This window comes from Doryrhamphus excisus, linkage group LG14 (genome assembly GCF_037039965.1).
Source record: "Doryrhamphus excisus strain RoL-2023G ecotype Guam linkage group LG14, RoL_Dexc_Guam_v1.1, whole genome shotgun sequence".
Lineage (NCBI taxonomy): Eukaryota > Metazoa > Chordata > Actinopteri > Syngnathiformes > Syngnathidae > Doryrhamphus > Doryrhamphus excisus.
Window position 1 is genome coordinate 15,510,947 of NC_136370.1, and position 23,474 is coordinate 15,534,420.

General features: G+C 43.6%; 1 protein-coding gene across 7 annotated transcripts in view; it reads right to left on the reverse strand.

The window, feature by feature from the left end:
* Positions 1-549: 549 nt before the first annotated feature.
* Positions 550-23,474, reverse strand: part of esrrb (estrogen-related receptor beta) — a 40,829-nt gene continuing 17,904 nt past the window's right edge. For 5 of the 7 annotated variants that reach the window (XM_078795976.1, XM_058090980.2, XM_058090983.2 and 2 more), the window contains 5 exons: positions 18,353-18,478; positions 12,947-13,057; positions 12,482-12,643; positions 4,189-4,458; positions 550-1,468 (listed from right to left, as the gene is read on the reverse strand). In XM_078795976.1, coding sequence (XP_078652102.1) covers positions 1,224-1,468; positions 4,189-4,458; positions 12,482-12,643; positions 12,947-13,057; positions 18,353-18,478 — 914 coding nt within the window. In that variant the 3' untranslated portion in view covers positions 550-1,223. The remainder of the gene's footprint in view (positions 1,469-4,188; positions 4,459-12,481; positions 12,644-12,946; positions 13,058-18,352; positions 18,479-23,474) is intronic. The other 2 variants (XM_078795975.1, XM_058090978.2) reach the window with 1 other exon arrangement.

Sequence of the window (23,474 nt, forward strand, 5' to 3'; positions counted from 1 at the left end):
TATTCAGTCAGCACCGGCCACTGTGTCAACATGAGGGTCAAGAAGCGGTCCACGTGCCTGCCGCCGCGCAGACAACAACCTCTCCCGCAGGGTTAAAAATAAACCCAGTGTGAAGTGCCGCCGCCGCCGCCGCCGTTGCTCCTGCTCTGCACCTGCCATTTACCTTTGGTTTGGTCCGGGCTCTATATGCCAACACAGCTATTTAAAGACGGGAAGTGTCTAAGATGGCGAGAGCAGATGCTGGGCACCTTGCTCGCAGTGCGTGGGATGACTCCGCCACGGGCTTAAAGGGTTCCAAAATAGAGCGCTTTGACATATGGGCCTCTGATTGTTTGAACATGGAATCTCCTGGACCGCCGCCATTCTGTGTAAAGCCTTTGATACAGCTGATCGTGTCCACTTGTAGCCTCAAAAATGACACATTTGAGGCTTCATATGTGTGTGTGTGTGTGTGTGTGTGTGTGTGTGATGGAGCGAAGCAAGCAGGCACGGCCTTCTGGCAACAGCAGCAACATAGCACATTAAAAGATAGAAAGTTTGAGCCCGGCGTTCCCACACCGTCGTTTATTGCTGAGTCACTACAGAAGACTACCGACTAGTGTAACTGTCTAAGCTAGTTTAGTTAAACAAGCCTTCCAGTCTGAGACGGTTCCACGCCGCTCTTGAGAGGTACTGTAAATATCCGAGGACGTTTGAGCTCTTGACGGTTCACATTGAAGTCTTTTTTTTTTTTTTCTTCTTCTTCTTCTTCTTCTTCTTCTCCTCCCTACGATTGGAGGGCGAGTGAAAATGGCCACCGACATCAACAGACTTTAAACTGTACACTCAGTCTCGCGGTAATAAATATACACGTCCTGTCCAGTCCAGACAGAAAGACGTTAGTGCCGTCCACACTTCGGCTGTCTTCAGAACAAATTGAAAAAAAAATGAATATTTTTCTTGTTACTGGAGTCTACTTATTCTGAAGAAGCTGAGGGACACCAAAGAGCATGACCACCAACAATTAACCCCCCAAAAAATTATTACTGTACATAGTATTTCATATATATTTTAAATTAATCTTCATCATTCTTATATTTATACTAATAACCGAGTTTCTTCTCTTTTTGGATGGTGTCCCAGCAACGCATGAGGAGTGAGGTCCGTGTGTGTGTGCTGCCTCGCCGCCTGGCTGAGGTCTCCTCAAAAGTCTCACTCTGCAGCGCCCAAAGTAGCTCCAGCGATCAGACCTTGGCCTCGAGCATCTCCAGGAAGAGTTTGTGCATGGGCACCTTGCCCTGCACCTTGATGCTGTAAAAGTGCTGCACGGCCTTGGTGGCCGTCTGCCTCAGCAAGGGCAGCGTCATGAGCAGCTTTCCCGCCCGCCGCGGGTCCTCCTGATGCTGGCTGCTCTCGTAGTCCTGCAGGGCCTCGTGGAGAGCGTCCTGCAGCTTCTGCACCGCCTCCATGTCTTCTATGTGCATGGAGTCTGTCGGGGTGAGAAGATACATTTTAAGGATGGGGATTTTTTTGAAAACAAAATATCACTTTATGATTGATGTTTAATGCTATCAGTGTATGAACAAGGAAACACATTATCAGTATGTCCATTATCATTATGTGGGCTACTGTGCAGCTTCTACACTTTTCAAATGACCTTTGACCTGCCAGACTAAAAATCTGTGCTATCACATGCTAACAATGAACAACCAAAGATCAAGATAAAAAAAAAACAATAGAAATTGAAGGCAGAAAGGAGGGTTCTGGAATCTAATGTAATTACTTTTATTGCAAATGTTGATTAAAAATATTGAAGGAGAACATGAACATCAAGCTAGCAGTAGGGTTGGATGAACAGGAAGTGGTGGATGAGCAGGAAGGATCAAAGCGTGCGCAAGTTTAAACGCCACTTAAGTGACAACATACTTTTTTCTCTCAATTATGTCTGCCAGTCATCTTAAATGAGTAATTTTACTTTATTTTAGCTTTATTTATTAATTCATTCATTTATTTTCTACCGCTTTTCCTCACAAGGGTCGCAAGGGGGGTGCTGGAGCCTATCCCAGCTGACTTCGGGCGAGAGGCGGGGTACACCCTGTACTGGTGGCCAGCCAATCACAGGGCACATATAGACAAACAACCATTCACACTCACATTCATACCTATGGACAATTTGGAGTCGCCAATTAACCTAGCATGTTTTTGGAATGTGGGAGGAAACCGGAGTACCCGGAGAAAACCCATGCATGCACGGGGAGAACATGCAAACTCCACACAGAGATGGCCGAGGGTGGAATTAAAACAGAACATAAAACAGAACATTTGTAATAATCTGATTTTACCAACTGAAAAGCATTTAACAGAATAACAGACATGAAGTGAGGAATGTTAGGCTAGCAGAAACTAGCACAGGCCTCACCTTGTATACACAGTTCATTGTGGGACAGCAGGGTATCGTAATGTTTATCATAAAATTGTCTTTGGACAAGCAAACGGACAAAAGAAAGCGTGGTGTAGTCCTTGGAGGAAAGATGCACTTAAAAAAACAACTTTGAAGAAACAATTTCCTTGCAATCCATCAGTGAGCCAACGTCCATCTGATTGATAAACTGCTAATTACAAAATCAATGGCTATGAATTTTCACAGCTGTCAGACAGCGGGGGTTCCCAGGAGAACGATTTCCCCGAGACCTTGTTCTACCGTTGCGGGCACCCCCTCCCCCTTCCTCTTGAACCCCACCCCACCAGCCCACCTCCTGACCATCACTCTGCCGTCTAAAGCCAAAGTGCTTGCTTCAGCATTTTCATTTTTCAGCCTGGACAAAACAAGAGATGAGGAGGGGGGTTTTGGAGGGGTGGGGTGTCCCGGTGACCCGAGCGTGCATTGATCAGAGGGCGGGGGGACAAGTCCTGCCTTCTCAAAAGGAGCCTGTCGATAGCAGCGTGCGGTCTGGGCATTGGAACAAACGAGCCCTACCACGGCCTGATACTCATTCCATTCGACTTAACGCACTTTATTGACAGCCCCTGTGCTCCTAATGAAATGCTAAATTTATCTCCAGTGGCTGCTGTGCCCTGCGGCTACTGTTATGGAGATAGCGCAGGAGAAATACCATAACACGGGAGGTGTTCAATTAAAAAGCTCTCTCCTCCATCCCTCTTTCTCGTGCACTGCCCTTATCTTCTCCCCATCTGTGCGGCTCACGTTCCAAACTAAAGGTTACACGCTAAAACTTGGGGAAAAGTGAGAAATGTCATGTGGAAACTGTTGGACGATGCCACAACTTTACAGACGTTTCATTGTTTGGCCGCCATATCATCTACTGAGTCTTTTATTATAAACAAGCACTTCAATTTCATCAATTCAATTTCATTTAACATTATATTGTTACAGGACCAGTGGTTAGCACGCAGGCCTTACAGCTAGGAGACCCGAGTTCAATTCCACCCTCGGCCATCTCTGTGTGGAGTTTGCATGTTCTCCCCGTGCATGCGTGGGTTTTCTCCGGGTACTCCGGTTTCCTCCCACATTCCAAAAACATGCTAGGTTAATTGGCGACTCCAAATTGTCCATAGGTATGAATGTGAGTGTGAATGGTTGTTTGTCTATATGTGCCCTGTGATTGGCTGGCGACCAGTCCAGGGTGTACCCCGCCTCTCGCCCGAAGTCAGCTGAGATAGGCTCCAGCACCTCCCCTGCGACCCTTGTGAGGATAAGCGGTAGAAAATAAATGAATAAATTAATTAATAAATAAAGCTAAAATAAAGTAAAATTACTCATTTGAAGATGACTGGCAGACATAATTGAGAGGAAAAAGTATGTTGTCACTTAAGTGGCGTTTAAAATTGCACACGCTTTGATCCTTCCTGCTCATCCACCACTTCCTGTTCATCCAACATTTGCAATAAAAATAATAACATTAGATTCCAGACCCCCCCCCCCTTCTCCCTTCAATCGCTATTGTTTTTTTTGTCTTGATCTTTGGTTGTTCATTGTTAGCATGTGATAAAACTGATTTTTTCCTCCCACATTCCAAAAACATGCTAGGTTAATTGGCGACTCCAAATTGTCCATAGGTATGAATGTGAGTGTGAATGGTTGTTTGTCTATATGTGCCCTGTGATTGGCTGACCACCAGTCCAGGGTGTACCCCGCCAGCTGGGATAGGCGGTATAAAACGAATGAACGTGTGTTTGACCGTAGCCCACCTGAGTTGGCGAGAGCAATGGCCTTGAGAGTGACAAACTCCTCCTTCTCCACTTTGAGCTTCTTATATTTGCGGACGAGCTGCAGGATGGAGACGTAGAGGTCGAGCAGACCCGTCAGCCGCGAGTGCTCCTCGTCCATGATGTAGTCCTCGGCGTACACCAGTTCGTCCTCGTAGGGCAGCGAGCGGAACACGATGCTGAGGATGAGGATCTCCATCCAGGCGCTCTGCAGCAGACTCATCTGGTCTCCCAAAGACAACGTTGAAAAGCCTGGAGGTACAGAAGAGGAGATGAAGCCATTTAGAATAAAAATGTGTAAAATTAGCAATAAGAAAAAACAATTCTAATGATGTTTTCCTTTGTCCTGTGCTTTTTAATAAATCTTTCTAATAAAAACTGCAATAAGGAGAGTGCAGACTGCTAAAAATGGGTCCACACCATTTTACACACACATTATGTTTATTATGTATCATGACCAATACAGTATATATCAGGCCTTTTAGTGTAACCACGCTACCAAACAAATACAATAATGTTAGAAAGCACTGCCTATATTTAAATGCCGTCTTTGAAGCGGGTGTCAGGGTGCTTGAGTGGGCTTTACTGTGGGCCAGGACAGTAAATCGGTGCAAAGGTCTGGGATGCACAAAGCCAGGTGGTTACTCCTTGTATCCTGTCATACTTGTGCTGGTGAGCGGCGGGATTAGCGCTGGGACGAGTTCTCATGAAGAGGGCCGAGGACATGACATTCACATGCGTGTAGTGGGAAGAAGGTGACGAGGGGGCGATTCATATTTACACAAACCAGGAAAGGAAACATGTGACGAGAAAAAAAAGTCACATGGTTAAAGCCCAGACTCAAGACTAATCACAGGGTTCCACTCTAACAGCAGCTGGATGGGCTCAAATTGGCTCAGGTGCATCAAACAGTTATTTCCTCTTCACCGCCTCGGAATAGAACTTTATCTATAGAACGCAAAGTTAAGCTGTGACAAATTCAAACTATCTTTATGTCTGTTTTTCTCAATACTGGGCAGCACAAAAAAAAAAACGGTCAACCCCCACGAACACCACCCTCCCACCCGCCTCCTGTGCCTGCAGGCGGCCCATTCTGACAGCATATTAGGCTCCCCGGCTCCACCCATGATTACCATGATTGGTTTTACAAGTTTGCTGTTGCCATGCCACCTGCCACGGCGTGATTAAGAGGCGATAGATTACAGTATTGACCGGGGCCGCTCAACACATCTACGCCCGGCGTTTTCTCTGAAATATAAATGATCGCACTTGGGGGCCGCCACCAGCCTCTGTGTTTATCTCCTCCTGCCGGGACAACAGCGAGCACACACACACATCTACACACACATACACACACAGAGAGAGAAAGAGAGAGAGAAATAAAAGCTATGATGGGGAAGCAGCAGAAAAAGAACCAGAACCCAGCAGAGTGGTACCTGTGTTCAATTCCCCTTATCGTGGTGATGACCACTGCAGGGGAAGAGCTCCAGGATACATTAATTAAGAGATTGGGATCAGAATGTGCCGGCCATCACAATTTGAAGGGGAATCAATAGTCGGTAGAATAGAGTCCAGAGCTGGACTGGTCAAAGGGCTGGAAAATGTCCGGCCCAATTTGGACCACTAAAACAACTGGAGAAAGCACTCAAAACACGTCACTATTATCAGCGGAGGCAATAAACCGTACGCCATTAAATCTATTTGGGTTGAATGTTAAAACGCTTTGTTGTGCTATTTCCTTGTCTGCATACGTGTCCATTAAGTTAGACAGAATGTGGACCGGCCAGAGGGAAACTGTCATCCTAGCACAGGCGCCCTCTTGATTGCTGCATCAGGTTGGCATCACAATCACAGGCAAAGCTCTGTCTAGCCTTTTAATGCCAAAGATGGCTGATGCGGAACTAAAGCGGCGCTCCCAATGTGACAGCCCATGTGAAGGCCTCGTTCGGGTCTTGTTGAAGAGGCTTTAGAGTTGCTCCGATACAGCACACACCCCTCAGCGATATGCACACAAGCGAGCAGCCTACAATTACCTTTGACGCTAAAAGTCCTTAAATTTAATCCGCTGTTGTGAGATGGAGAGGTGGTGTTTTCCCGCTGCTCCATCCGTTCTCTGCAGGGCCTAAATTATCGCTCCAAATGGGATCTTGTGTCGTTGCCTCGCCTTTTTCCACTCAATTTAATCGAGTAATGAAGTGACTTCCCGACTCCGCAGGTCACAAAGCTCTCCGGCCGCCGCACTCTGAAGGTGGCCCGGTTAAGTGCCGCCAGAGTGGGTGATTTCCTCTAATGAAATATCAATATTTACATCTTCATTTCCAGCCCAGTGCCGATGGTGGGGTTCAACCAAACATGACACAATATTGACCAAATCAGAGAGGCCTGTCTGCACACTTGAAGGGCCTTTTCCACTCCACTGCTGAGTGCACATTTCTCTCAAGCAGTCACACACAGCCGTAATAACAACGACAATAATAAAGCATGCATTTAGTTTTCATTTTCACCATTACATATTCACTTCTATCAGCCTTCACAAATAATTACAGCTGACAGAATTAGACTGCATTGTTGCTCAAAAGGTAGCACCAACAGAAGCCAAAATCATCTTCTCTGCTTTTATCTCTCCGGAGGGCCGAAACAGGAGGGGGCAGCCCAAACCCACACACGGCCGCCTCTCGGAGAGATTAATCAGAGCACCGTTTCATCTGCCAGAGCCCGGGACAGTCCAAAATGAAATGCTGGAGATTTCTGTTGAGCTGGAGTTCATATTCTATTAATTTATTATTGTTTCCCTCTCCCCGAGGGCCATTAGCGCGGGTAATAAAAAGAGATGTAATTACGAGGCACGGTGGCCCCCTCCAGCTGCAGCCCCCTCGTAACTCACCCTCAATCAGACAACAGAGCGGACCGAGCAAGCGGGAGGGAGGGAAGGTAAAAAAAAAAATGGCACCAGAGAAAGGAAAGAAGGGAAGTGGAGGATAAAAGAGAGGAGAAGATACGTGGCAGAGAGGAGGCAGATAAAAGGAGAAGGAGCATGAAGTGAAAAGGAAGCAGGAGATAGAGGGAGGATAGACAGTCATTGTGACTGGACGGGAGGCTGATCTATCATGGCCGGCTATCAGAAGGACAAGCAGACCCTGAAGACTTGTGCCCAGCAGCAATCTCACCTCAGCCAAGTGACATGCTCTCTGGGCTCCAGTTGGAGTCAAACTGCCTCTAACTGGGCCCCAGAGGGTCCCCCACATCTCCCCCACCCCCGCTATACTCAAACTGAGCAGAGGGTTCACGGTCCTGCAATACACTTTATCTCTATCAAAGCTCCCCGTTTCAGATGACACTTCATGTAAAGTACAATATATGCACCTCTGATTTGTATAGAACCCTTTGAGCATGCTAGGTGACATATTACAGTGGAAGATGTATAACGCATACAGCCGTGTGTGTGTGTAATTAACATGTCACTGATGTGACCCACAGTCGACATGCAACAAAAACACTACAAGCTTTTCCTTGACACGAACGCTGTTATCATATTGAACGTAGCGGATGTGTTGAATTAATAAAACAATCTTGTTTTTTCAGCATCACTGCACGCTCTTCAGGAGACTCAGCTTCTTCAAGGTGATAACCACCCCATTATCCCATTATAAGTATTTGAAGAATGGGCGATTTGACCAGTAGCCTGTGAACATTATGGGCTGGAAGAACGTTAAATACAGTAATCCCCTTGTTTTAATCTGCACCCAATGACCTCTTGACCCTAGTATGGAAGTCTTTAGTCCTCCCCGGGGTCCCACGGCCCTGACATTAGATATCTCTGTGTGGCTCTCCAAAAAATGTCCTTTAATTATTGCCATGATTACACATAATTTATCTCTGCAGCCATGAAGCGGTGCGGATTAATGAGGGATGAAGATGTGTTGACGGGCTCTTAAAGGCATACCGCCATGAGATGCTTCCCCTTCAAACACTTTCAAGAGATATAAAAAAATGATTTTTAAGAATTAATAATGAACTTGCATACATACGTAACTGTTCACCGTATACTGTAAATACATGATGTCTGTAAAGTTACTAAAAACCTACAGTTGGAGTATTATTTGCAGATGATACTACTGCATTTTGTTTTGGAGAAAGCATATAATGGATGGTTTGACAAAAACAAACAATCCCTGAACCTAAGTAAAACTTACAATAGACGTTGACAGGTTGATGAGAATATAATAAGTGTTATGGCAAATTAACTGAAAATCACTGATTAAAAATATACAGCATACTTCAGAAATACTTCAGTACTGAACAATGCAAAACTTGCAAAACCCTCTGTCGGAAATAACTACAAAAGTACACTTAATTCACTAACTGTACTACAAATAAGGTGAGCTACAGAGAACACACAAACCTTCTATTCCTAAAATCACAATAATTAAAATGTGATAATATGGCAAGCTAACAGCTAAAATTATGCATAATTAACAACAATTAATACAAAAATCTACACGCTGGGTCAGACCGTTACTTTAAATGGTGGTTGTTGGTTGCATTGGAATGTGCCTGACATTCTGAAAAACCTGCCTGTGAGGTTTTGGTGACGTGTCTGCACTGTGCGCCTGTTAGCCAATAAGATAGGAGCTGGTGATCCTTCAGGGCGCCGCCAAGCCCATCTCGGCTGCCCACAGTGGTGCGCTGGACCAAATTACCACTGCCTGCACCACATGCTCCGCCAACAAAATTAGAGCCCATTTTGGGTTCATCGATTGGGTTGCTTCAGTCCCCACAGAAGGACCACCATAATGTACTGCCCATCATTGGGTGGAACAGTATGTCAAAAGTCTGTAGTTGTAACTGAGGCTGTATGGTATGTATAACCAAAATTGTGAACAATACCCAAAGTTTCAAACAACAGCTTAGTGAGCATCTCGTCCAGCTGTCATTATGGTGGATATACCTGATCGTGTGTGACAGAAATTACACAAATCCCTCCCCCATCCTGTTTGGCAGATGTCCACCCTCTGGTGTTGTGTCCTCCTGACTCCATGCCTGCCTCTGATACGCTGCATTTCGACTCAATCTCCCTGCAGCTTTTCCACCTTCTAGCAGTCCTTTGTCCTATTAGGATGTCAGGCCTCAGCGTCCACTTGATTGCTCAATCTATCTTTATCTCCTGTGTTGAAGCCTACGTCAGATGGTAAATTGAATATACTAAGAGCTGTCTGTTGGTGTCTATATTTAATAAAGTGCACTGATGAGGAGCTGATTTATAGCTGGCCAGTATTCACACTCTATTACAAGGGGATTGAGTAGTAGCTTGAGTAGGATCAGGATGGCAACACAGTAAGTACATTTTACAATCTAATGGCCAAGAGAAGACAAGAACCGCACAAGGGAGAAGGCATGGGATTGGCTTGTGGTTTATCATGTGGAGGGCTCCGGTGATGCTAACAGTACAACTTCCAAGACGACCTGTTGTTAACGATAGCTAATGTTGTTGAAATATTATACATTCTGTGGGTCTGATGCCAGAGCTAAAATACATTTTATTGTTTCGGAGTAAAGCAGAGTGCCAATGTTTGCTTGGCCCTTTAGCCTTCTGAGAATTCCCATCTGAAAACACTCCTGCCTCGGATGCAGGTTGGGAGTTGGCAAACACCAAACAAGCACCTCTTGTATATGTAGCACGCATAGCGGATTTTACATATGAGTGCATGACATTCCCACTGTGGGTGGGAAGGAATTCCGGGTGGTACAGAGGTGTCAGGGGTCACACTCGCCTCCCGTCACTCCTCAAGAAGACAGAAATGTCAAAGTAGTAAACAGCCTCAACCACACTGAAGCTGTCATTATTATACTTTGGTCTCTTGTACATTCAACCTTGTTGACGACGTCAGCGCAGCTTTAGGAGATGCAAGGCGACCACAATGGGAGGACGGTGGACTACTATGTGTGTCAAAGGTTATTAGCACCTATAGGAGTAACTAGGCATCTGTCAGCAACCCCCTTACACTGCTACTAATGACCCTGTCACCCTTAGGCAACAGCCGGGTTACACTCTGCTGCATAGTTCTATTTGGAGAGGTGACAAAAATAGCCACTGTGATTATCAGTTAATCAAAGACATTCAGAATGACCACATGATACTCGATTACATTAAGGGGACTCATTAACGCCATTCTTCTTTTGTTTTTAGAAATGATGCAGAAAAACATATGAATATCGGCCATTCATGAACATTGCACCCGTCTCAAAGTCATGATAAAGTTCTGATATCCTCCATTCTGCTTCTCATTAGGTGTGCTCCGTTCCAGATTATGGCACAATTGAAACACATTTTCAAACACTATCTGACAACAAATGACATAAAAAATCATTTGGGAGGATAAGTGCCACTTTTCATGAGTTTTAAATTGTTACATTTGGACTTTAGTTATTGGCCCATCTGTCAGCGGTCTAATCAATGTGGTCTAGTTCATAATGAACTGTTAATCTTTTTAATTCCATTGCCTACGGCCTTAGAAATCTATCAGAATGCAATCACCATTTCCCCCCCCTTTCTTTTTTTTGTCCTGGAGCAGACTGCAACACACGGAAAACGCATCGTACGCTACCCTGGGGTAGCTTTGGTGCATGGAGAGTTAGTGCATGGAGTTGCAAAACCATTGAACCGTCTCTGATCAGGTTCAGCCATGTACAACTCAATTATGCTGCTATTTCATGGCCAGAGGACACCCACTGTCCTAATATAGACACCGCCAATGTGGCAGACAAAGCACCCAGCTACCAGACATCTTTATTTTGCCAAAAATGTGAGATAATACTAAAAAGCTGACAAATATAAAACAGGAGCAAAGCGCATGTGTGGGTGTATATATGGAAGCAGACTGAATAATCTACTTACACTACTAGTCTATGAAACTGCAGGTACTGCACATTGTTTAGCACAACATACTCTGGCTTACTGCCTCAGGTTTTGGGTTAAATGATCATTACCGCCCGCATTTGGAATGACAAGTCCTCTGCCACAAATCCCATTAACATGATGCGTCTACGCACTGTGCAATATTTGTTAGTATAATCTGATTATCACAGTGTTTCCAAACTATGGCACATAAAATCCTAGTAAACATATCCACACAATAGCACAACGATGCACTTAAGTACTTAAACAATTTAATAAGGCAGGAAAGATAAGGGGGGGGGGGGGAGATGTTATATTCCTTGTGCACCTGCACAGTTTGAAGCCAGAAACCAGCATGATGCAAGTTTTCAGCTTAGCGGCAACTCACGGGGTAATTTTGGGACTGTACGGTGAGAGAGTGTTACCAGGTCAACCGAGGTCCAGCCCTGAGTAAGCTTCTTGGTTAAACTCTCTGCCTGCTGACCATGCATGGAGCGTGGGGAGTTATCCAAACGGTTTAGACGCATAACGGGCCGGGGCTGAGGCCAGGAGCTGGGAGCATATCCATTTCTAATCTCCTTACTATCAGATCTGTACCTGATTAATACCATTACTTCTGAGAAGAAGTCTAATACCTTTTTCAGCACAAAATAAACCTGCCCTAGGTCAGTGGACTTTAGTGGAAATAAATGAATTCAGTTTGTAATGCAACTCTTCGCTACTGTGTGTCTTTTACTCCTTCACGCGTACACTGTGATGTTATAGAGTTATGGGGTCAAGATCAGGATCAAGGAGAATCTGCCTTGGTTGCAAAAATACAAGGGCTAAACAATGTGTTCTCTGTCAAAATGAGAGGAAAACTCTTGCAGGAAGCAAAATCTCTGCTGACGTGAGGTGCGCTATGTCCTTAATTCAACAGGCTCTTATAACCTAACACCTCGTCTGTCAGAATGTCTATGGGCCGAGGAGGAAACATGATTATGCCCATCAATAATTCAACGAGTGCCTGTGCTTGTGCTGAGCGTGCCTTCATGTGTGCATATTTGCGCATCTGCGTAGGATATAGTGTGTTGTTTGAATGGGCAAGACCCCAACTTTATTCTATATCTCTCCGGTGATTACAGCATTGCATTGGCACCGGGTCAGTTGTGTTCCCCTCTCTGTTCAATGCAGGGATTTTAGATGCACTCTATTGATTTGTTTCTTGCGCGGCTATGTCCATTTCACACCCCCTCTATGCCACACGCCCTGCAGCGGTGTGAGCCTCTGTCATTAATTATCTGTGTGAGTGTGTATGCACGTTATATTTGTAACACGTGAAAGAGAAGGGAGAGAGGGAATGGGGAAAGAGTGCTTAAAAAGCGTCACACAAGATTATACCTGGGATGTGCTTGGCCCAGCCGATGATGACGACCAGCTCGCGGTCAGCCAGGTCACACAGTGTGGTCAGAGCCTTGATGTCACTCTCGGGCATGGTGGGGTCAGGCATGGCGTAGATCTTCTCTGGCTCCGCCACCAACAGGTGAGACACGATTTTTGTGACTGAGGATTGAGGGGAACAGGGAGGAGAGTCAAATGTTAAAGGCTTTATCATAATTGCAATTGCAATGAAAAATAAAGCATATAGAGCTCTTTTGCAACATGATATGTGCATGTGTACGAGCACGATTTTGCTTGATTTCCTGACTAATACAGGGCCCACATTTCTGAACAACAAACTCTGACTTGACGAGAAGGATGTTAATGTGGCCTTTGATTCTTTTTTAATTTTACCTGATTTCTGGCCTGGCAGAGGAAGGGCGACGAAGAAGGGAGACAATGGGCTAGAGACGGGGCAGTACTCACGAGGCTTTTTGGTAGGAGGGGGAAGCGCCAAGCCCAGGTATGGGTTGTTTTCAGTGTCCAACCTTCGCTTGTACTTCTGTCTGCCCCCTCGCACTCGGTCCAGGCGAACCCCTGCAAAGGACATAGTCAGAGGGACATTAAAATAAAGACAGTTAGAATATCATTCATATATTCTGACGTGTTTAACGAATCTTCCAATTCTATGAAAAGTAGTAGGCGTGTAACTAAAAATATTCATCAGTGTATGTAAAACCTCTACTGTCAGGGACTGAGCTGGCTAGGTAAACATTATACAATGACTGCATACGCTCGTAAAAGAGTGTGCGTGCGTGAGTGTAAGTATGCGTGTGTGTCTGTGTGTGTGTGTGTGTGTGTTGATGTGTCAGAGGCAAGTGCTGTCCTCCCATATGTGCTCCATGCCTGGCTGGTCTACTGTGACACAGCTGAGCCCAGAGCAGGTCTAAACATATGAATATTTAACGTGGGGTCAATGATCTCACAGACTGGCCGTCTAATTATTTAGCTTTTGGGTGAGGCAGACTGCATACTAATTGGCTCTTTACTTGTTTGTGCATGCGTGCACAAGTGAGAGCTCGGCTGTGTGGTCGGGAAGATCCAGTAAAAGAAACATGACCAGCCAACGAGCAAATACAGAGTCCCTCACCTCACACACAGTGAACAAAACATCCGCTGTCATACTCCACATAGATAACTAGGTATTGCTTCCTCATAAAAGACCCTTATTTCACCCCTCTTTCAGTGGAGCAGCAACGGAGCCTTATCACCCCCAGCCACACCTAGGGGTCCAGGTTCCGCACTGATACTGTAAATGTCAAGCCTGCCTCATCATAACATAAGTTATTTATTATCTCATTATTTGATAAGAATGTTTCTATTTGGTTGTCTTTGCTATTCTATTAATTTTGACCAGTTAAAATATTTAATCTACGCTGTTCTATTTATTTGATACAACGGAGCAGGTATTCACTTATTCAATGCAAATGTATGCAAACCTTTATCCTGCATCTCCATATTTGGACCAGCCTGTCACTGCTTTCATCCAGCCTAAATATCCTTGATATCTTAATCCTGTCAAGAGGGAGAATCCCTTCAATTTACCTCGTATGCATAACGCATCCCCCAAACAAATTTAATACTAAAGGGCGGATGAGAAGGCTCGTGAAATGCTTGTGGTGGGGGGAGAGAGTTAATTTGTCAGGCCTCCTGCGTCCTCTGAGCGAACAACACCGCAAGCCAGAGCACTTCCTTGATGATTTCATCACTTTATAAGAGGGAGGACGGTGTCAAACCTGGGCATTGTGTGGCCACTGCAAATGAGCCTAATACAATTTGCCCATCAGCAAATGCTCTTGGAGAGGATGAGTTTGGACGAGTCGCACGCACGTGATTGGCGGTCACTCCGTGAATGGACAAAAGGAAAATCAGATGATGTATACCAGAAGTGTCATTTACGAAAAAGGAAATTATGTGATGGATTTGTGCAAAATATATTCTTGATTTTCTGCACTCATCTTATATCGCCATGGCACATGGGTGGGGTTGTAAAGTGTATTATCGTCTAACTGTAAAATAGAGATTTCTTCCACTTATATAAATTATTTGATTCCCTAGGAACACAGATCTGATTAGGATTGTCTTTCAATTTCCTGACACTGACAACCCACTAACCTAATTACCCTCAATTCCCAACAGAGCCTCATTCTTCCCAACAAGACACAGAATCATCTGATGGCAACTATACCTGCTCTTTACATGCACACTCACTGTGACAGTTTTCTCTTAACGTCAGTCAAGTCAAGAAATACTGCTGGTTTTTTAAGCATTTGATCTCTGATGATGTCCTTGGAATGTTTTTTTAAAACCTCCCACTGGCCGCTGCATGTTACAGCAACTGCCACAGCCATGGAAAATTCCTCCCATGGTCAAAAGTGATGTCACCACTTTCTACAGTTTCTTGCGGCTCACCCGATGAACCCGACCGCTGCCAGGTGGCTGCACTCCCGCTTCCTATGATCCTCTTGACCAGTTGAGTCATGAGACTGTGTCAGCCAGTATAATGCTAGCGTTTCAAAGGTAGGTGGGTGCCTCTTTTAATTAGAACAGTCCTGGTCATAATTAACAGATGCTGACAGGAATTAAAACTTGGCACGATGAGGCCTCATTTACTGTCCGACAGGACCAGCAATGGGCCCAGGAGAGGAGAAGGGCCATCAAGAGCAACTAGAACAGACTCATCCACTCACTCCGCCAGGCAGTATGGATGAGACATTATATGGGCCCTTGTGAGGTTCATATGTATACCCCCTTAGTGGCCCTCAGCTGGAAGTGGTCAGACTCTCTCCATAGTAAACAGTAGGTGTGTTATAATGTGCGAAGAGATTTAACTGCCACCTCATCTAAAGTCATCTCACTCTTTTATGGGCCGCCGCACAGTGCGACGAGGCTAGCAGAGGTTGAGCGCGGTATCATCTCTTCAAAGCGAAGTGCTGGGGGGGAAAGGGCTTTTGGCCAAGGCGACTGGCATTTGTGCACGGATTAGCACAGGCCTCCGGGTGGGGGCTGGGGCCAGCTGACCTGCGGCTCCTCTTTCTCTCCAAAAACAATAATAATCCCCTTCCAAGCACACTCCTACAAAAGAGCCTGTCTTCACTCACTTTGTGCAGCCGGCCATGATAGGGGCCCTTATTTTGAGTCTCTCACCTGTTCTGTGTCTCTCTCCCTGGGGAAAGTGTCAGGATGTCTAGGATGGTTGGCAATGCCAAGGGGAGCTTAGGCGGACCCTATTTTAGCTGGGAAAATCAGAAGGCCACATGGCAAGGCATGGTGAACCTCGCCTTTCAAGGAAGCCGCCCTCCTAAACTGCTGTCAGCACTGTTTCCAAGGGCTGCTGTTGGCACTGCTGTATGCTTGTCAGTGCGTTGCAGCATATTTAATCACTAATGGTGATGAGAGACGGTAGCAGACTGACCCTTAAACATCTTCTGACCCAAGGGGCTGTCGCACTGACCCCCTTGTCACGTAGTCCATTTACAGGTTAGCTGGAAATTCCCGGGTGAACTGACATCCCTGCCTGCACCGCCAGCAAGCACTAAACGGTGCCCAAATGACACATTAAATCACTTCGCTACTGGTGCAAATTATTTATTGAGTTAATGCATTATTCATTAAACATATCGACACTCGTAGGTTTTATTTACAAAGAATAAAAAGTATGCTGAACTATGTTGACAGTATTAAACAATTTAACAGATAAATCATGTGTGTTCAACAAGCCATCAATGACGCTTATTCCTGTAATAACCCACAGGCCCAGTTTAAGTATCATGACCAGTTTGCTATTGTGATCAATAAAGTGGTAATTCTTTACAAATAAATCCATATTGACAAATATCGAAATTAGGATCTTCGGCCTTTACTTACTTTCTGCACTAACGGGTGCGTCCAAGTACATATCGGCATCTGTATATGTGAGCAAGAGAGTAAGGGGGGAGGAAGTCGGAGCAAAGAGCAACTGCCACTGAGCGATGTCAATGTAATCTCTCAATAGTATCTTGTCTTCTCCCTTGCTCTAAGCTCTGACCCGTTTCCATTGATCAGAGGAAAAACCTGTTGCCTCTGACATTTGATTCTTGTATTGATCACTTCCTCCTTTATACAGTGGAGGGAAAGTACAGCAACACAACACACGCTCTGGGCAGGTCTCCTGTAATCAAACTGCTGAAGATTTTTCCTTACACCACGTGCCGCACCGTGTGATCGGAACTACCGCGTTGATACGACGTGAGGCTGTGACAGTTCTAAAAGCAATCTTCATTTTATAAGAAAGTGTCATACACTTTTATTGTTTTGGTGTTCTTTCCCTAGACGACAGTGGCCCAGTGCTTGCTGCACCTTGTTGGAGTTATAATTAGGTGATTTTCCATTGGTAGACATGTGACCTTTCTGCCGTAAGGAAAGTAAGTGGCAACCACAGTCACATGAGCGGTAGCCATTTCCACACTCGGGCCTGAGCATGGCGTTGAGCTAAAGGCTTGATAAAGCTTACAGTGGACACTGACCACATGTCTCTATTTCCATTTCGTCTCGGTGACACTTTTAATGCTTATGTAAAAATATATGTGACATTTGCTAATCATGACAAATGCTCTAATGATTTTCATTCCATGCGGGCTCTGCCACGATACTCGTCACAGTATAATGATTACTTTAAAATGTGCCGTTCTTATTCCAAGATTGTGCTGAATGCGGAGAAGTTAAGAAAAAAAAAAGACTCAGCATATTTGAGTTTTACATTGTTTTTACTCTAACCTGACACTGGTCATTCATCCAGAGCCACGACTACATATTTTTGTAGTCTCCTACTCTCCACGATGATATAGTGGCATAAATTTTTCATCAGATAGTAATGCGATTACTCTGTCTTTCTGGCACTAAGTCTTTATCTGGCTGCATGCAGTCCAGGGGATTCGGTTTCTGTGCAGAGATCCATATAGGTTACGACTCTGGCTTCAGGTGGCAGCTGGATATATATGCATCTATAAATCCCTCTCTTTGGTGAATAATGGGAGGAATAATGCCAGAATATATACAGTGTTGTATCTATTAGGCTGTCTATGGCGGAGAGTATTTAAGCTACTGAATAATTCTGAGGGACAGTCACACTGTAAGAAGTGCCTCTTGAACTGCACTCATAGTATTGTAGGAAAACATATATGATATTTTTACCTGTTTCTTCCACAGGAGGCTTGAATATAAATATAACGCCACATTGGAACATCACCCCAAAAGCACATCTATCATTATTCATTTGGCTTTTTAGGAGCAGCCATGTACAAAAAGGAGCGAGAGGCACAACAGGAGCATGTCTTTCTCCGCCAGAATGGCCATGATTTTGGGTCTCACAGGGCTCAGAGAGGTCAGGGAGAGGGAAAAACCCAGCAGGAACCATTCCATCCAAAGCATGTTTAATTGTCACTGAATTCTCAAGTGGCACGACTTAAAAAAAAAAAAAGAACATCCACAGGAAGAGACCTGAGATGTTCAGAAAGCATTTAGGGGATCAATATGCCGGGGAGAGCTGAGAGTGTGCCCAGTGAGTGCGTTTTACAGACGGAATACTGTTACATTGCTGTTACTCGGATGCTGGAATGAAGCTATTCAGCATATTTGGTGTTCCCAGCTAGACTGCATATTATTTACTGCTGTGTGGGTGGAGAGAGGTAGCCACTGTATTGGCCGCCCAGTGCTTTGCATTTATTGAAATAAAAAAACAAAACTGTTCCTGAGGTAGCCTTTATGAAGGCTACAACATTTCACTTATACACACACACACACATATATGTGTATATATATATGATGTATTAGGAAATAAAAAAATGCTCTTACTCTTCTTACCTTCTTTCAGCATCCCCACTTTGAGGCATTTCATGAAGCGACATGCCTGACATGATTTGCGTCTCCTTTTAGTGATCTCACACTCATTTGTGGCAGGACAGCTGTATTCAATGTTGCCTAAGAAAAGAAACAAACAAGATGAATTAGATGCAATTACAGCTTATATATAAAAACATATTTGCACAATCGCTAACATCCTTCCAGTGCTAAAACCCCAAAGGAGGAAATGGCCTGTGGTGTGTGGTGTAGAGTTAGGATGGTGGGGGGGCTGAGCTAAAACTACAATGGTCCCCAAGAGTGGATGCAACACTGGTCCAACACTAAATTGCCCTCATTAATTCTGTGCATGGCCCCTCCGGGCCCCGGGTGCAGGCCATGTCCCCCCTGTGCTCAACTGCTTCAATAGCAGGCTAGAGAGCCAGACATGGTGCCCCTGACCACTTTACATAATACTCCTCTCGACCTAAACCTGTTCTTACCACTGTTGACTATTTACATACTGCACAGGCAAAAGCTCTTATGCATTATTCAGTTGCAACTCAAAGTCTGATTCCAGTATGGGGCTATGAAAAAGAGTTGCATTGCTCCACAAGAAAGAGGTTGGTGATACTCAGCTCTAACATTAAGAATGGGAAGGGCAGGACATCCTTTGCCTCCGTCCCTACATTTTACTGAATTCAGGGGGTTTCGATAAAGGGTTTCACAAAATTATAGTTCTTATGAATTTGAATTATTCTCACTTCAACTGAGTTTTTAGCTTTAAAGCTTTTGACATTGGGCACGGTCAATGGATCAAGGATTATCCTTTTGTCATTATTAGTTATCAATTCTGTTATATATCGATACTCAACAACTATACAAGTATCGAATGTGTACCAATTACTAATTATAAAATTTCCATTTCCACATTTTTATGGTAGATTACTACATACAAGCTTTTGGGCTGCAACACCCCCCATAGTGGGGGGGTTGGGGTTGAATTGATCCATTCCACCAAAAGAGCAGCATCTCTATATTGGAGTGAAAAGTGATAATAGAGATTCTTGTATCAAACCAGTTGTGTGCAACCTACTTTTTATACATAAATCTTTTGATTATAAATACTAAATATTTGATTTTGGAATTTTAACCTTTATGATTAGGGGCTATGGTTGTACAGATAAAGTATTATAAATTGTTATATGAATAATACACACTAAAGCTGTTAAGTGGCCAGTATTTTGGTATCACCCATCACCAGTCAGCATAAACACAAATACACCAATGTAATAGCTGTACTGGCATTAATTTACAATATTTTCAATTATGCTGCAATATAAGTGTATACAATATACATACAGCATAGTTCACTCCTTTTTCTACCACTCATGCACACACACACACACACACACACATCATCTCTTGTTGCGCTGACCCTCACGTTCCATCCAGAGAAGCAGCAAGCTGTGTAATATTCCACTGGCGTTCCTCCACTGGCCCTCCAACACCCGTTGACAACTTATGCAATTATGTTAACATTATTGGACAGATCAAGTCGAGGGTCCCAAGATGTTATAAATAATTAGAAATTCCTCCTTATATCTGGGTAAGAAATCATTATGCTAATTCTCCTCATCTCTTTGGAATTGGGGGTAAATAAAGGTGTGAGTCAAACGGCTGATGAGCTCTGATTGTCTTTCCCCACTCTGTTTTTCTCTGTTGTCATAGCAGAGCCAGACCATAATAATCCTTTTCATTTTCACACATGCCAGAAGGAGACAATCAGTGCTGCCCAGTGAAGGAGTTAATTCATAGATTATTATTTTGTTGTTGATTTCTTTGTACAATTAAAAGTCATTAATCATTTCTCATGAAGTAGACTGTTCATTATTGGTAGTACAAAAAGCATCTTATTTGAAAGAGAGATGACAAAATAAAATGGACGCAGGAAACAGCTACAACCCGAAAGCTGACACGATGATTGCGTTAATTCGGCATGTAGTCAGCTAATGCGGCCAAGCAAGGTCTAGTTTCATATTCATTTCATGTTATCATCACGGAAAGGCAGCCAATTGCCTTGGTGCGTCCCTGAGGGTGCTTTTGCTTGTGTTTTTTTTTTTGTCCCTCCCTCCCCCCCCTGCCTTCACTTCATCACGCTTTGAGGGAACACGTGCGAGAACTGCACCTGGTGATTTACTAAAAGAGCTACAGAGCTTTGATATTACACATCCCGCAAACAAACACAAGTACACAACCTCACACGCTGTCATGCCACCAGCTCTCTGAGGGAAAAATAGCTTCTTATAAATCAACAAATCATGCAAATCAAGCATGCCTTCACCCTTGTAGTCCGGACCAAAAATGTTAAAAGATACATGTGGTCACTTTAGTGCGGTCTGGTTTGCATTCACACTTGTATCTTGTCAGCAGACCAAATAATGCTCTCATGCATATGCTTCAAGTCGTGCCTCATTCCGACAGCTTGTGATGTTTACATTATCCGACGACCTCACACACCCACAACAACATGGCATCTTCCAGGTCACATAAACTTGTAGATTTTTTACCAGCTGGGATGTAAAGATGAGGATATACATTAAATAAAGACTTCTCCTGAACTGAACTAAGGAGCCCATAACCTAAGCACTTTATAAAGGACGACATCTGAAAATTGACAGCTACACAAATGAATGAGATTCAAAGGAAGATCTGCATCCATAAAACTACAAATACAATAATTTAAAAAAGTGTCCATGTCTGTGTTTCTTTTTTGTCTTGTTTATACATTTTGTATAAACAATTTGTCAGACTCCATAAATCTTAACTTTTGAACATACTTTATATCCCGTCCTCTTCCTGCTTTGAGCATGTAAACTAACTAACTAACCAGCCAAAAATGGTAGCTATTTGACAAAGTTTAGCTATGTTAGCTGAATGTACAGTGGTCCTTTGTTTACTGCTGATAATTGGTTCCACACCCGACCGTGATAAGTGAATTTCAGCAAAGTAGTATTCAATATTCATAAATTGAACATTTTTGGTTATGACTTCTAAATGCAATTTTAACTTTCATTAGAGTCCTCTAGACATGAAAAAAACACCCCATCACCTTTGCACTCCTATTAATGTTTGTTTACAACATGCTACTCAACTGTAATGTGTAGGCTACTTTACACATAGCATGCTAACGAGCTAACTAGTGGGCCTCAAATGTATTTATTCTGAACTCAAAGGGTTTAAAATGGGGTTCGAAAAAGGACAAATTAAGAATAAGTCAAAGTACCACTTCCACACAGAATGTGCAAACTTCTTTTCACATGTGATAATGTAACATACAGTATACACACATATAATGATTTATAGTAATGCAACTGTACGCGGTATAACACTCGGCCTACCCTGCACAAGACAATATACCCTTATGGACTTCGGTTTTGCAATTCATTTCAGGATGTGCTCGTCTGGGCTGGAGAAAAGCTTATTTCCCATACTGTACATATGTCACGTGAGAGACAGTCTGCCTAGCGGACAAAAAGAGGAGGCATTTGGCTTGGAAGCGTAGAGCGAAGCAACAACGGTTGCCTGAGTGGTGTCCCACTTCTGCTGCCTGACCTCGTGCAAGTCAGTGGGGGTGCTCCGCCTGTCTGTGTCGGCGAGGTGAGGAGGCAATTGCAGACTCCGTTTCTCAGCTACGTTTGCCGCCCAGCCCACTACCTTCGGGCCCCGACCTCGAGGGACATCAGTTTTTGAGCACTTTACTTGTGTAAAAGGTCAAATATGAGTAGAAAGATAATAACTTTAACTCATAACTTTAATCAAAATAAAATAATCATCTGTTCTTCTTACTGTTCTTCATCTCTTACTGTTACACATGTACATTTCTAAAAAGCAACACTATATAAATTAGGGGTGTCTAAAGTGCGGTCCAGGGGACATTTTTGGCACAAAGCCTGTTATTAATGTGATATATTATTACCTACTACATTACACATTATTACACTTTTTCATCTATATGATAAACCTTGTATAGCTTATAGTACAAAATATTGCCCACATTTTCCGTATGCTATATCAGTATTATTTTTTAGAATTTTTTTATTTAGGTACGTACCGAACGTTAACATTGAGATACGCACCAACCAGTAAGGATGCCTGACTGTTGCACCCCTAACATATCAGATACTGTATATGGATGAAGAGTCCCACTTCCCAAAATAGAGCATTTTGGCTTATCTTTGTTCAAAGACCATGCAGGGATTTGATCCATCTTCCGAGAGGTTATGGTTTGGTTACCAATAACATCTGAGAGTGAAGGAAGAAGAAGAAGATTTGCCTCCTTCTTCTCTTGATAAGTATCTGTCTCAATCTATTTTATGGCTTTTCAGGACCTGTGCCAGGACACAGAGGGGAAAGTCAGGTCTTGTAAGTAAATTACAGTAAAATGGCAAGTATTTCTCATCAAAATCTAAACTGACTTTTACAGGCCTACTGTCAAGGTCTATTACTTCATATAAAGGAGGGTCATTGAGTTCACTTGGTTTTTCACCAAATTTTACACTTGGGTTCAAAATGGGAAGAAACCATGGTTCGATAGGTGATATATGCTTTGGATTGGTAGGGGACGTGAGGTGCAGGCAAGGGGTATGATTAGGAGGGCAATGAGAACAAGGGAGCTTCTGGGATGGATTGAGATTCAGGTTGACGTTGATTCGGGCTTGGCCAAGCCTAACTATCTCCATTGAAGAGTTGGGGGGGCTTTTTTGGTGGATGAAATGAACGAGATGATTTTTTTAAATAAATGGACACTAGAATAGGTGCAACAAGATTCAATAAAAAAAAGCATGTCAAATATTCTGTCTTTAAGAAGACATTGCATTTCAAGCCTGATCGTGAAATATGATTACTATGAATAAGTATATAATTTATAACTGATTTGTGCATTGTTTGAAGAATGCACAGGTGTACCTATAGGAATGATTTTTTTTTAAATTGACTTCAAATCTGGCCTCACACATCCCTTCATCCACCAAAAAAAAGCTTTTTGACATTTTAATAGCGTGTCCCAATCCAATATTTGATCTGATATCAACCAAAAAATAATATCAGATTATATCGGCCCGCATCTAGACTCTCC